The 15,226-nt window shown below is 36.5% G+C and overlaps 2 protein-coding genes across 3 annotated transcripts; both read left to right on the forward strand.

Moving 5' to 3' along the window:
- The first annotated feature begins 3,168 nt into the window (after positions 1–3,168).
- On the forward strand, positions 3,169–15,118 carry LOC114355877 (NADPH-dependent diflavin oxidoreductase 1). 2 transcript variants are annotated; one of them, XM_028308912.1, is made up of 8 exons: positions 3,169–3,604; positions 3,697–3,986; positions 4,103–4,286; positions 10,260–10,480; positions 10,915–11,187; positions 11,531–11,757; positions 12,277–12,528; positions 14,995–15,118. In XM_028308912.1, exons 1-7 carry the CDS (start codon positions 3,220–3,222, stop codon positions 12,500–12,502), a joined length of 1,806 nt encoding a protein of 601 aa, XP_028164713.1. In that variant the 5' UTR covers positions 3,169–3,219; the 3' UTR covers positions 12,503–12,528; positions 14,995–15,118. The 2 variants fall into 2 exon arrangements, with proteins under 2 accessions (XP_028164713.1, XP_028164712.1); XM_028308911.1 differs by lacking the exon at positions 14,995–15,118 and having other exon boundaries at positions 12,277–12,608.
- LOC114355878 (U3 small nucleolar ribonucleoprotein protein IMP4) lies at positions 4,456–9,416 on the forward strand. Its single transcript, XM_028308914.1, has 6 exons — positions 4,456–4,744; positions 5,301–5,463; positions 6,047–6,179; positions 7,096–7,234; positions 8,001–8,122; positions 9,205–9,416. Exons 1-6 carry the CDS (start codon positions 4,558–4,560, stop codon positions 9,394–9,396), a joined length of 936 nt encoding a protein of 311 aa, XP_028164715.1. The 5' UTR covers positions 4,456–4,557; the 3' UTR covers positions 9,397–9,416.
- Positions 15,119–15,226: the final 108 nt, after the last annotated feature.

Below are 15,226 nucleotides of genomic sequence, written 5' to 3' on the forward strand. Positions count from 1 at the left end.
AGCCTCTCCGGGCGCGCCATTCAACGCTTCGTTAACAACGAAACTGAAAGTGACTAGATTTGTAATTTTGATAAAGACAAGTTAGATTTCAAATAAAAACAAAAGATTTCGAAGTAAAATAAGCATTTTAGTTAAAATTAAAATTGTCTCTACCTGTAGCGGAGAAAAATGTGGTGGCAGGCCTTTATTCAAACGATCATAGCAAATGTTGTGATAGGGATAGAGACATGCGATTTTAGGTTTTACAAAGGTGATACGATAGAGAATAATATAAAGTAATAAAAACCATCTGTTATAGGGGCATTTTTTGGAGAAATTTATCAAATAACCAAAAAAATACGAATTTTTAAGCAGATTTTTTTCAAAAAGTATCATTTTTTATTATTTGTTGGCATTTTTTGTGCATTTTATGTATTTTTTTAGTATTGTCTGTTATTTAGCATTATTACTGTTTTTATTTTATCAGGATATACTGCTTAGTTTAAAAGTTATTACGTTTTCTTTACAATAAGTAATTGGAAGAAAAAAAATTCTATAAAAAAAAAAATTGACCTCTTTTTTATCGATAAAAGTAGGTCAAGTTTCATCTATTTTCATATGTACACTTTAACGTGACTCACACTCATATCTGTGCTCACACTGTATAGTGCTCATTGAACTAAGAAGGAATAACATAATTATGTGCTTAATATTATTAAGGGTTGTACCCTAGCTAACCAGCGCCACCATATTTTTTCTTGATTACTTTTGTTATAGACCGAAATTAAAAAAGTGGTTTGAAAAATGTATAATATGTATCGAAGCTATTTTTTAAAATAATTTGTTTGAATTCATTAGATATTTGCAGCAAGTTACAGATTTAATTACTGCTAAAAGTTACCATTTTAGCTAATTTTGAATTTCGAACTTGCAGAATATAATAAATACACGGTTTTAAAAGTAGCTTAGATATGGCTTTTTAACTACACTCGCGAGCAAAAGTATGGAATCACTTACATGAAGTTGTTTCCACGCGATCTTGTGTAGGTACTAACGAATTTGTTAGTAACCTAAAAAGTGGCACCATTGTAAAGATTAGACTTTTACCTTTAAATTGATACCAAATTCATTTAAATCACACCAGTATTTAAAAAGATATCGCGGCTGATGTGAAGAAGTAAGGAATATATCCGTTGTCTAGTACCCATAGTACAAGCTTTGCTTAGTTTGGGACTAGCGGCGCAGTGTAAAAATGTCCAAGGATATTTATAAAAAAAAAAAAAAACAAAAAAACACATGTATCAACTGTTTGATAACGTCACGAGTTGCGGCCCATTTACCCCCTATAAAAGCACGTGTTTTCGAATTTTTGCTTTCACACATTGATCCATACACATCTCAGCTTCTTTTGACACTTTACCTGGGATTCTACACCTTCAGAAGCAGCACAAATCCTTGCACTATTGCAAGAAGGGCTCAGCCAGCGGGCTGTCGCATGTCAGCTCCACATAAGCCAGTCCTGGGTTTCGAAAGTTTTAAGACGCTTTCGGGAGACTAGTGGCTTTATCCCGAGACCAAGTTCTGCCACAGTGCCAGTGCACATCGCAGAAGGATGACCGTTTTTTCATGTCAACCTCTCTATGAAATCGTCATTTGACTGGTATCGACGTCCAGCAAGAGCTCAGAAATGTTCGTAGGATAGCTGTTAGCATGTGGACAGTTCGTCTAAGATATAAGCAATAGAATTTGACTCCAAAAAGGCCTGCCATAGGCTCGAAACTGACGGCAGGTCACCGATAAGCACGCTTTTAATTTGCTCGTACACATCTCGATGGGAAGTCGAGCAAGCCACCCCCATAAGCCACTGTTTCAGCAAACCAGCACTGCACAAATCGCTCCTCAGGCTGCCTATAGATCCGACCTCTTCAACTGCTGCACTGCAAACACAGTCTGCATTCATCGGAGAACAAAACTAGCCTCCATTACTCGCCTTCCCATCAAAATAAATGCGAGTTAATTGAAAGCGAGCTTGTCGGTGACCTGCCGTCAGTTTCGAGCCTGTGGCAGGCCTTTTTGGAGTCAAATTCTATTGCTTATATCTTAGACGATCTGTCTACACGCTAACAGCTATCCTACGAACATTTCTGAGCTCTTGCTGGACGTCGATACCACTCAAATGATAATTTCATAGAGAGGTTGACATGAAAAAACGGTCATCCCTCTGCGTTATGCACCGGCGCTGTTCAGAACTTGGTCTCGAGATAAAGCCACCAGTCTCCCGAAAGCGTCTTAAAACTTTCGAAACCCAGGACTAGCTTATGTGGAGCTGACGTGCGACAGCCCGCTGGCTGAGCCCTTCTTGCAATAGTGCAACGATTTGTGCTGCTTCTGTAGGTGTAGAATCCCAGGTAAAGTGTCAAAAAAGCGGAGATGTGTATGGATCAACGTGTGAAAGCAAAAATTCGAAAACACGTGTTTTTATAGGGGGTAAGTAGGCCGCAACTCGCGACGAATCAAACAGTTGATACATATTGTCTTTTTCCTTACTTCTTTACATCAGCCGGGATATCTTTTTAAATACCGGGGTAATTTAAATGAATTTGGTATCAATTTAAAGGTAAAAGTTTAATCTTTAAAATGGTTCCACTTTTTTTGTTACTAACAAATTCGTTAGTACACAAGATCGCGTGGAAACAACTTCATGTAACTTTCATGTAAGTGATTCCATAGTTTTGCTCGCGAGTGTATTTACAAACCACTTTTTTATTTCGGTTTGTAACAAGAGAAATCACGAAAGATTTATCTGTGGCGCAAGTTTTAGAGGGGTAAGTAAGCTCCTTAAATATTTTTGTTACTATTAAGGCTTAAAAAATAGATTAAAAATGTACTCTTCATGCTTTATTCAAAGCAAAATCTTTTACACAATCGTCGATATCAAATTGTATCTCATTTTCAATTGCCAGTATAGCTAGATTTGTTAGTCTCAACGTAGACATAGTCGACCTTTTTTTTTCTTGTTCATGCAATGTTTTTTTTCTTATCCGCCGCCCCCTTTCATATGCCGCCCGGGGCCATGGCAACCCCCAAGCTACGCCACTGCTTTTCATAAACTGTATAGTAGTGGTTTCCCAAATCAATAAAAAAATCTCTTGGTATCAACTGACTGTCATTGTCACAATCTGTCAAATTTGTAGGTTATCTTATTGTTTTTAAAGTAATTTGGACTATTTACTCAATAATATGGGTGATACTGGAAGGATTTTGGTGCTATACGGAAGCCAAACATTCACCGCTCAGGAAGTAGCTGAAAGAATATGGCGGAGTACAAAAGTTTTAGGTTTTCGAGGTCCTGTAAAGGCAATGGATGATTATCCTATTTCCAAGTTGATTCATGAGGAGTTTGCGATATTTGTGTGTGCTACGACTGGTCAGGGGGATCAGCCGGACAATATGAAGAAGTTCTGGAAATTTCTGCTCAGAAGAAACTTGCCTTCAAACTCTTTGGTGAAGTTAAAGTTTGGGGTCCTAGGGTTAGGGGATTCTTCGTATGCGAAGTTCAATTTTGTTGGGAAACTGCTGCACAAGCGTCTCTTGCAACTTGGAGCTACGCCGCTACTAGATATTGGTAAGAATGTATTTATACACCTCATAAACTTAGCTAAGTTTATTAGTGTCAGCAGGTCTTAACTCACATTTGTCATTAATTTCAAATTTCAGGCCTCTGTGATTACCAACATGACTTGGGCCACGATGGGGTAATTATACCATGGATAAAGAACTACTTTTCTCATCTTCAAACATACTTTCCAAACATCAAAACAGTCAGTTTAACCACAAACTTTACACCACGATGGAAAGTCTCATTATTGAAAAATGCTAAAAGTGAGTCCATAGACGATTTAAATAATGATATTTACTTCTCCAAAGGCTGTAAAGATGAGTTCCTTGACAGCAGACTGTTAGAAATAGAAAAAAATGAGAGGACCACTCATACATCTCATTTCCAGGTAAGTTTCATGGAAGTTCTACCTTCTAATAGCCCATATTATGTGGGTATGATGGGACCCAATTTGAAGAAGGCTCTGAAAAAAGGTTTTTTATTATAAAATCATACTTTTTACAGGATGTAAGGTTAGTGACCCTAAAAATAACTGATAGCACAAAACTAGAGTACAAGCCAGGAGATGTGTTCAACATCAGACCAAGAAATAGCAAGGAAGACATAGATGACATATTTGGGATATTTGAAACTCACAGTATTGATATAAAGCCTCACTATAGATTAATGGTAGAAGAATTTCATGACGGTAAGTTGCAAAGCTTAAAATAGCATCCTACAAATAACTGCAGAAACTTTTGAATTAAAAATTGAGCAAAACTCAATAAAAAATCCTTTTTTTATAATCTCAGAAAAATGCGTGCAACGGAACGCAAATGTCAAAACGCACGTGTGTCATTGGTTGTCAATGTCACTTTGACGTTTATTATTATCATGTGGATTGCGGCGTGTTTATCGTGTTTTTAGCGTGTGAATTAAGTTTTTTTAACTAAAGTAGACAAAACTAAATACAAACCAAAATGCTTCGGCGGCAGGCGCGTTTGCGCCGTGAGTATTTATACAGAAAATCCGTGGAAGACAAGCAAAAGAGTATACAAGCGAAAAAGGACCAAATCAAAAAGAGTTTGGAAGAGAACATCCCAATCCATGGTGATTTGAGGAAGGAGGCACTTGCTCTGCAGAAAAGAATCGATTATGAAGACAAAGGTAAGTATCTACATACTTTATACACACTACAGTTGCTAAAAACTTGGAGTTAGACTCACCTTGATTATCCGAAAAAAAAATCCTTTGGACGGCACACTAAGCTGTTAGTCATGATAGAAGCAGCAAGCCAATCGCGGCTCTACTGTTTACAATCCATCCATATGAAGATAAGCTATCTTTTTTATGTATAATCAATGTTTTTAACCTCTGGCATCTATTAACCTACAAGTTGGAGTTGGAACTCTAATATAACCTTATTTTATTTAAAAAAATACCAGGCGATGAATGATTCTGTTGTGACTACTCACTAATTCATCCTAGTGTTAGTATATTTATTAAATCTTCCCAAAAATATTTTTGAAATTAGACAGAAATGGTATTTTTTCTTTTTTTTTGGACTATCCCGCGGATTTGTATTTTTTCTTCTATGTATTTTTTCTTCTATGTTAAGTCAGCTATTGTCACTTCCATTGAAATTTTTAGCTAATGTAATTTTTTTTCACTGGAAACTGATTCCATTCTGATTTATTCTATTTCTTTATCAATATTCTTCTAGGTCCAGAAAGAGCAGCAGTGATCGGTGGATTTAGCGGTGGAGCGAACACTCTCAACTCACAGGACGACGAGTACAGGTTTGCCGGTGTGGAGGACCCTAAGATAATGATCACAACGTCCAGAGAACCCAGCGCCAGACTGAAGATGTTCGTCAAAGAATTGAGGTATGTTTAATAATGTGTATTTAAAAATAGTAACAATATTTAGTTTACATCTTCTTAATTAAGTCTCCCCAACCCTTCTTTCCAGCATGAGAGAGGTAGGGCAGGGGTGGCCAACTTCATTAGACATAAAATCTACTGTTTACTAACGAAACCCTGGGCGATCTATCACTTACATACTTCTTGAAATCTTAAATTAAACAGCATAGTTTAGTACACAATCATGTAGTATTTTTTGCCTTGCCACGATCGACTGGACTAATATTCGCGATCGACTGGTTGGCCACCCCTGGTGTAGGGCAAATCCTCTATTTTGCTTTTTAAAAATATTTTTTTGCAGAACAAGGCAGGTATTTGACTGCAATTGCACCAGATATTAAGTGAGATGCAGTCTAGGGTGGTTTATACCTGCCCAGAAAATGCCTATTCACTCTGGCCTCTTGTCAATAAAAGAGAGTTGTGCTTCTGCAGTAGAAATTAAATGAAGATGATGATGAACTACTTGGGCTGTTTCTTTCTAGATGGTGTAAAAAAACAAAATAATATAAGTAACAACAGAATAACAATAATATCTATCCCATTACAGGTTAATATTCCCAAACAGTCAACGGATGAACCGTGGTGGTTACGAGATGTCTCAGCTCATCCACGCATGCAGGGCCAATGAGGTCACGGACTTCATTGTGGTCCATGAGCATAGGGGTGTGCCTGACAGCCTGGTAAGGAATTTTATATCATTGGCAACTGTATTTAAATCTAAATTTTAGATTAAGCTTAATTAATATTATGTATAATGTTGCAATGCCCTCACAGGGCTCATGTTCTGGGACTGTTTTATTTTTAATACCTTGTAAGTCCAATTAATTGAGAAGCAAAATCACAACTATTTCTCTTGTGGAATAGAGTAAATTACAAGATACATCTGCAGATTCAATTAATTCCCATGTGCTATGTTTCTAATTATTGCATTTTTACTTGAATATTATTCAACGTTTTCTTCTTTGAATTTGATTATGACAATGAACTTTGTTTTTTCGCCATTATGAGACACTGTTCCGCCAACGCCACGTGCGCAGCTTTTACGCTGTGTTGGAAAAAATAAAACTGAAAATGAAAATATTTATTGCCAGAATCAAACAATACAATAACTAAAAAATGCTTTCACATTAGAAGCGCGGCAGCGGCGTTTTTATAATGTGAAGGCATGCATCCGCTGTCACACATGAAATTTTCGGCAACGCGACAGTCGCGCGTTTGTCGCGCTGCTAAAGCGCCTAAATGTGATAGTGCTCTAAGCCACTCCTGGCTGCGGCAGCCAGTCGAACATATGACGGTATATGGGTTAAAAGTGTTCTGATAATGGATTGGCTACCACAGCCGGGCTGCCTAGTCCGCGGGGTCATACTGTCATATATGTTGCTTAAAATCAAAATCAAATTCTCTGTAACATTGAAAAAATAAAAATGTTTTATACATTATACTAACTGACTGCTAGTAAGTCTAAAGTTATCCAATTGATTTAATTACACCAGTGAATTTTTTGTATGTGTTGTATACCTTTCGGAAAAAAAGTTTTTATTTATTATTTATTTATACATAGTCTTAAAGTTAAATACTTGTTGTTGTTGGTTTCAGGTAATCTGCCACCTACCGTACGGTCCGACTGCTTCGTTCACTCTCTCGGGAGTGGTGATGCGACACGACATTCCAGATATTGGGCCCATGAGTGAACAGTACCCACACCTCATATTCCACAACTTTAAATCTGAACTGGGTGAGCTGCTGTAATACATTGTATGATAATAATATGAAAGTGAATTTATCTATCTGGGCCCCGATTGCGCTAAATATTTTCAACTACAACGCAACTAGACGATGAACGAAAATCACAAATTCGTATCGCGGTGTCGCTTTGACAGCTAGTTCAAAACGCAACTACCTACTTCTTGGTGTAAAAGCTAAAAGAAAGCTACTTTTTCTCAAACGCAAGTGAAACGCCTTCACGAACACGCTGTTTTAGTAAAAAAATAAGGTTTTAGGACTTTTAATGGAAAGTGATTAAATCCGTTGTTTTCTTTGTTTACGCGTGAATTTTACCGCGATACCGAATATGCACTTCAGCTGGAATGAAGAACGGAGCGCAACTGGAGAAGAAGCGCCAATGAATTGGAGACGTTAAAAATTAGCGCAATCGGGGCACTGGTAAACTTCGCGTGAAGTACTCAGGTACTTCATGCAGATGCGTTTAGCGCAAGACCGAACGTTGTGGAAATTCGTGGGGGAGGCCTTTCTCCAGTATTAGCCTTAGGCTGAAATTATGAAACCCAACAACTTTATTTAGTGGCTTTCAGTGGACCCACGGCCTAATGAACGAAGAACCAGTTGATGTGGAAATCCTCATTGGAGGCCTTTGCCCAGTATTGGATGTCTTTCTTTTTCATTAGGCTACTTAAAAACAACAAAAGTCAAAGGAGATTTAAGTTTTTCGTCGAATATTTGGCCATCTTGCCGTATCGTGAGTTTTTTTTTTTCGTTTACAGGTCTGCGGACAATGAGCATACTGAAATACCTGTTCCCTGTTCCAAAGGAGGATTCGAAGAGAGTCATCACATTTGCAAACCACGATGACTATGTCTGCTTCAGGCAACACACATACAGAAAGGTTTGTCTATGAGCTTGTTTAGTTATTTAATTTTTAACGTTAAGAGTCGCATCTCAAACTATTTTTCAAATATGAGCTTGTTTGTTTTTAATCACAACAGAAACCTGAGTATGCCGAAACTAGAGGAGCAGTGCATGAGAATTTTTATAACATCTTACTATTTGAAAGTGTGACGTCACAAATCTCCAGTTATTGTCATACTTATCGTGCCCATTATAGGTCCAGATGACGCGTTTTTACTTTTTACTCATGCGTTTCAAATCGCACGATCGTGTGATAAAGCCTTTACTAAAGTCCGATTTTTAATTCGACGGAATTCTGACAGCTGTCATTTTTTGACAATTCAGATGTAATAAGCCTTTTTTGCTTTGAATTATTAATAAATAATATGAAATGAAATTTCATCAAGTACAACTTACAAGAATGAACTATTGTTTGTTTTGTCAATTCAATGTACACTAATTATTATGTACATTTTAGAGATTAAATAGAAAAAAACGTGTTTTGACACAGTAAAACAACATATTATCATAAACGAAAATATGTATTGATCATCAATAATCATTATCGTCGTCATAATCAACTTGGATTATAAAATTGGCATCTTGTTAAATTGGTTATTTTTTATAGCTAAGATTTTATTAACAAAAGGATTTTCATAAAAAAGGTTTGTAACCCATGGATTATTGGCCAGGGAGTTCAGTAATCTAAAAATAATTTCCCTATTTTTTTTGTAACTTCAAAAATACGATACTAAAAATTCAAATAACCATTTTGAAATTATCAGTACATTTTTAAGCCTTAGTATTTCAAGCGAAACCTTTAATTCAAGAAAGGATTATTTTTTAATTTGTGAAAATGCTCTCCATTCATAATGGGAATGTTTCAATGTTGACAACACTTCTGAAATGTCAAAATTCCGTCGAATTAAAAATCAGAGTTTAGGTTCATACATTCTATCCACAGCAGTCGCGCGGATCCGCGCTTGAAGACCCAAAGATTAAAATAAATATCCCTTAATAAGCGTTAATTACTGAAAACTTAATACTAAAAAAAAACCCTTCACTTTCTTTCGTCCACAGGCAGGCAAAGAAATCGAGCTAACCGAGATAGGTCCCCGCTTCCAAATGAAGCTATACGAGATAAAGCTGGGCACTCTGGAGGCGCTGCCGGCCGCCGACACGGAATGGGCGCTCCGCCCCTACATGAATACAGCGGCTAAACGACGCTTCCTTAGTGACGAAGATGGATGGCAGCAGGACGAGGACTTATAGAAATAAAGATTTATTATTAATTTGTTGTTTTATTTTTCACTTTAGATTGATCCTCTTTCAAGATTAGTGAAGTTATCCCCTTACTAATAAAACTTACACGCTAGTTGAACAGTGTTTTAAAGTGACGTTTAGTATGGAAATGTCATTTTAAAACAGTGTTCAACAACTGTGTAACTTTTTTATTAGTAAGGGGATTAGTCTTCATTTGCTCATGAGCTTTATAGGAGACTCGTAGGAATAGCATAGATTATAATATGATTATTTTAGACTAAGTTGAAGCGTTTGATACTCTTTTACCTGCATACATATTTTTTCCACATTTAAATGCGTCAGTAAAAAATCGATTTTAAATTAATATACAGGGTGTTAGGTAAATGGGTATATGAGCCGACACTAGCCCATGTTAACATGGGCATATAAATGGTATGGTGAAGTCAGAAATTTGATATCATCATTTTATTTTATTTTATTTTCATACAAATATATTTTATAAAATCCCATTTGTATGAATATTCATTTTATTTTTTTTTATTTTCATACAAATATATTTTATAAAATCCCATTTGTATGAATATTAAAATAATTAAAATGAAGATATCAGTTTTCTGACTTCACCATACCATTTATATTATTATGCCCATGTTAACATGGGCTAGTGTCGGCTCATATACCCATTTACCTAACACCCTGTATAGTTATTGGATATAAATGAAGATTACTTAAGTTATTATTTAATTTTTGTATACCTCAAGGTAGTATTTTCGAACCTGTATTAAATTGTCTGATAAATTATTTGTGAATATGGGATAATAGTTCGATTAAGCAACAATCGTCTACTTATAATACATTCTTTTATTTTATAGACATGTTGGTACCAGAATTTCTACAAACTCCACTGACCATGTACGAAATAGCTGAACAGTATTGGGACCTCAAAGCGTACCCCACGCAATACGTCTTCTCTCTTCTGGCGTTGATCTCTGAAGATAAGTTGGAAAGAGAAAAATGCTTAGAACTTAGCTCCCCTGAAGGTCAGGAGGATTGGTTGAATTATTGCAGAAGACCGAAGCGGACGATACTCGAGGTAAGTTAGCAATTTTTGTAATGTAGAGGATGATACGATGCGTAAAGTACGATAGAGCGTTTCCCTACGTAATCGAAATAGAAATGATGAGATCGTAGGAGAAATGAAGTAATCAACATAGCTCGCAGAATTGCTAAACCCAAGTGCAGTAGGTGGCGTATCACCTCGTAGATCTGATGGCTATTGGAACAGATAAGTTATGAAGTGGCGATCACGTACCAGAATACGTAGACTAGGCAGGCTTCCCACTCGGCGGACCGATGATCTGGTGATGGTTGCGGAAAGCGCCTGGATGTAGGCAGCGCAAAACCGATCGTTTTGGAAATCCTGGAGGAGACTTTCCAGCAGTGGACGTTTTTTGTTGAAAAGATTAGGCAAAGGCTATGTAATAAGAAGAAGAAGAATGTATGGAATTTTTATTTGTAATTTTACAGGTACTCCACGACTTCCACAAATCGGCATCCAAATTGACAATCGAATATCTATTCGAGCTCTTCTCCACAATAAAGCCCCGTTCGTTCTCAATCGCCAGCAGTTGCTTGCCCAGTGCAAGCCAAAAGCTAGACTTGTTGATGGCAGTAGTGAATTATCATACTAAACTGAAGAAAGCGCGATTGGGTTTATGTTCCAACTGGTTAGCAAGCCTAAATGTTGGGGATAGAGTGTACGGCTGGATCAAAGATGGGAGCCTGAAGTTTCCTGAACCGGTAAGTTGCCTAAAATACTGTTTAGGTACGGATTTTCAATTAAGTATTAAGTTTTGGAATCGGTGAAGGCGTTTCGTACAATATTTCTTTGCTCATACAGAATAAACTTTGTGTAAAATACTGCATAAAACGATGAAATTATTATTTCTTTATTCATTTTTCTTTCTTATTTTTAATTTTTATTATTATTATTATTATTTATTATTATGCTTTCTGATTACATAGGAATACTACAAGGTAGTATTGTTGAACCTGTGCTTATTCAATTTGAGAGAAATGATTTTATTCTGATTGCTGAAAGTTAAAGCAAGATTATAATTTCAAACAACTATTATAATTTCAGACAACCCCACACATTTTAATAGGTCCAGGAACAGGACTGGCTCCATTCAGAAGTCTAATTCAAGAGTACGAATTCAACGGAACCCTGGACAAAGAAAACCTTCACCTCTTCTTTGGATGTCGGTATAAAGAGAAAGACTTCCACTGCAGAGAAGAATGGGAGAGACTTGTGGACGAAGGGAAGCTGACGTTGTATGGCGCATTTTCGAGAGACCAAGATAATAAAATGTAAGTTAACTTATTTCTTAGTCGAACCGACGAAAAGACAATACTTTTTATAGGGCGCCTTAAAGGCGGTAATGGCGCTGCTAATGACTTACTTTTGACTTATGGTCCTATGTCCCCTAGATGGGGCAGAGGGCGTCCACAACAGTCCTCCATCTCGTTCGGTCTTGAGCTTCTCGCTTGATCTCGCTCCAGGTCTTGCCGATCTTCTTCGCCTCGTCCGCTAATGCGCTTCTAAAAATTGTATGAGACTGTATGAAACTAGTGTCGCAGCAAGCGCGCTACTGCCGCGCTTTCTGACGCCTCTTTGAAAGCGCCCATTTAGAGAAATATTTAGAGGACTTTTTCGCGTACAAAATTAATTTGGCAATTAGAGATAATGACTACTTTAACTGCACGCGTTTAATTGATGTGAATTTAGTCGACATAAATGGGAGCACCGACTCCTCTCATAGAAAGTCGCAGGCTCAACTACTATTAGATTAAATATCTCAGAATAATTTGATATCCCCCCGTTTTCAGATACGTGCAACACAAAATAGCAGAACATGGCGATAAACTCTGGCCCCTCATCAGTAAAAGAAACGCACACGTCTACATATCTGGCAACGCTAAGAACATGCCGGACAATGTTAAAGACGCTTTTGTGGATATATTCAAACAAAACGGGAATTTACCTGAAGATAAGGCCAAGGAAATGCTTGGAGATATTGAGAAGAATGGACGGTTGCAAGTGGAAGCTTGGTGATTAAAAAAAAGCCTTCTAGCAGGATTGTTACCAAAATCATTCATTTCAATATTATTGACAGTATTTATTATTACTGTAATGCAATATTAAAACCCGATCGAGTTAACTGCGTACCTCCCTGTTATGTTTTTTTTTATCCACAACGAGGAAGCTCTTGGCCTGTATCTCACCTGATGGTAAGTGATGATCAGGCCGAAGGTGGAAGCGAGCTTCACTCGGAATCCTCAACCACGGAGGAACTGGCTATCTTACCTCTAACTGCCGGAACACAACAATGCTGTTAACAAAAATACAATACAAAATACAAAATATTTTATTCATACAAACAAGTCACATCAAGGTTTTGGATCTAATCCTTTTAAGTTTTATCAACTTGTGTTAGGATCAGACCGCTCTGTCTAAATACAATAATGAAAACAGACTCGTTGAAATGACGTTAAATGTTACTTTTAAAGAATGTTACTTGAGTTAGTGTTGACAGACTTAGGTAAGATGGTGGTAGCTAGCCAGGTGGACTTAGAACAAGCCCTACCACCAAACGAACAGAAAGATCTGCCCCCACATGGGAATCGAAACCGCGACTTCTGCGTCTGAAGCAGGTGGTCTTACCACTAGACCACAGAAGCGGTTATGTGACTCCCTTGCACACCTCTCCGCGTTCGCCCCGAATGTACCAGAGCGTCGATGTGACGTCACGGCTGCCAGGTTGACTCGGGTTGTAATTATGGTTTTTAATTTAATTAACTACCTCATCCTTCAAATTGAGAACAGTTTACTTATACTTGTAACACTTATATTATCATTTTTGTCAGTTCCAGAAACCGTACCTTCTGTATTTTATTGCTATTAAGTTTTATAATTACGTTTGTATATTATGATTATGCATTATATTCCAAGAATTATTATAACAGTGTTTTTGTGATTCTTTTCTAATCTTACTTTTTTTTCACATTTTAAAAAGTTCAGGGATGAATTGAAAAAGTAGCAAGCAGTTTTTCAACATTACAAATCTAACGGTCAGGACGGGCTACAGTGAGATTCGAACCCACAACCAAGCGAGAATGTCTAACAAGAAGGTCAGCCTATGCTACTTCAAATTATAACTTAAACCTCTTTAATGAAAAATTATGAAAACCAAATCGATTAAAAATTCAGAATGTCAAATTGAATACTTCAAAGTGGCATATTCACAAAAGCGAATATTTCTGTTTCTGAATTGTAAAAATTTTACTTGATAAAAACGATGCTTGGGAAAAAATGCGCGAATGTTTTTCAAAATGTATTGAAGCCCGCCATTTTGCCGAAGCGCAACTTCGCGCAAGTGGGATTGGTGGTCTCCACGCCTCCCAGAGTACCGTGCTCTCTTGGGGTAAGTGTGGTTGACATCACCTATGTTCTTCTGATTGAATTCGTTGCGAGTTTATAGTCTTTTTCACGTAAGATGATCCGTATGACACTTTAAGGTTATCCATATTACGCATACTACATATGCAGAATATTTTTGAAAAAATATTTGTATTTTATTAGCAATATAATAAAAATAAATAAACTACTTGTCTTGAAATATATAGTAAAATCTGAGTCTATTGATTATTTATACTTTAATGAAATACGATGTAAAAATATTTTTTACTATTGATTATTTATACTTTAATGAAATACGATGTAAAAATATTTTTTACTAGCTGACCCGGCGAACTTCGTACCGCCTTAGCGTAGAGATTTTCTTAATATTTTTTTCCGTAAGAACCATCCTTGGACTTCCACAAACATTAAAAAAAAAGAATTATCGAAATCGGTTCAGCCGTTCACACGTGATGCCGTGACAACGCGAAACGGGTTTCATTTTTATATATATAGATTAAATGTACGCAATGTGTGAAACGGAATAGATTTAGTGCTGGGGTATTTCTTGTATGATAAAATCGATTATTTCGGCGGTTCATTAATCGATTGCAGTGAATACTTAGTTATTAAAAACATCACAAAAATCAACTATATTTTTCGATTATTGACTTTAATAAACGCATTGAAAATAAATTAATCGTTTTTAATTTAAAGAAACAGAACCAGTACTTTTTAGGAATCGTTTTTTTGAACACAAACCATGAAATTTGAATATTATCAATAAAAAATTGTTACAATAATATTTGTAATTAAAAAAAACATGTTTTTTGTTAAATAACACCTATACAAAATATTTCTCTAAAAGTAGGTTTTACTAACTCTTCGAAAAAAATCGATAGATAAATCGCTATGGTTTAGTTATGTGACATCTCTAAATCTTTCAAACTCGAAACGTCATACGGATCATCTTAGGTGAAAAAGACTATAGTTAGCTATCCTAGGGACTACTAAACCTTTAATGGTTGAGCTTTATTGGAGGCTAAGCTGTAGATCCTGGCTCTACAGGAGTTGCAGTAGTGGTGGGATTAGTCCCGTAACTGTGAAATGTAGATTTTTGTTAAGAATATGAATTCTTTTATTTCCAGGAAAAATGTCTTCACGCTGGTTTTATGCTGTTTGTATGGCTATCTCCTATGGCCTATTTTACTACCCAGCTGAAAGTGTGGCGTAGGGAATATATTGGAAAATAAATGTTTAATTCATGAAATGTGATTTAATTTGCTATGGGTAGTGGGTAGGTACCTATAATTACAAGAAAAGACACTGTTGGGGCGAAGAATCGCCTAAGGATTTTTAACTTAAACACGACAGCGCAGG

Source organism: Ostrinia furnacalis, unplaced genomic scaffold, assembly GCF_004193835.3.
Source record: "Ostrinia furnacalis isolate ACB-3 unplaced genomic scaffold, ASM419383v2 OfSCF2567, whole genome shotgun sequence".
Lineage (NCBI taxonomy): Eukaryota > Metazoa > Arthropoda > Insecta > Lepidoptera > Crambidae > Ostrinia > Ostrinia furnacalis.

Coding starts and splice junctions, on each gene's coding strand:
- LOC114355877 (XM_028308912.1), top strand. CDS start 3,220: ATGGGTGATACTGGAAGGATTTTGGTGCTATACGGAAGCCAAACATTC. Junction 3,605..3,696: donor TACGCCGCTACTAGATATTG/GTAAGAATGTAT, acceptor TTCAAATTTCAG/GCCTCTGTGATTACCAACAT. Junction 11,188..11,530: donor GCCTGAAGTTTCCTGAACCG/GTAAGTTGCCTA, acceptor TTATAATTTCAG/ACAACCCCACACATTTTAAT.
- LOC114355878 (XM_028308914.1), top strand. CDS start 4,558: ATGCTTCGGCGGCAGGCGCGTTTGCGCCGTGAGTATTTATACAGAAAA. Junction 6,180..7,095: donor GGGGTGTGCCTGACAGCCTG/GTAAGGAATTTT, acceptor TGTTGGTTTCAG/GTAATCTGCCACCTACCGTA. Junction 7,235..8,000: donor CAACTTTAAATCTGAACTGG/GTGAGCTGCTGT, acceptor TTTCGTTTACAG/GTCTGCGGACAATGAGCATA.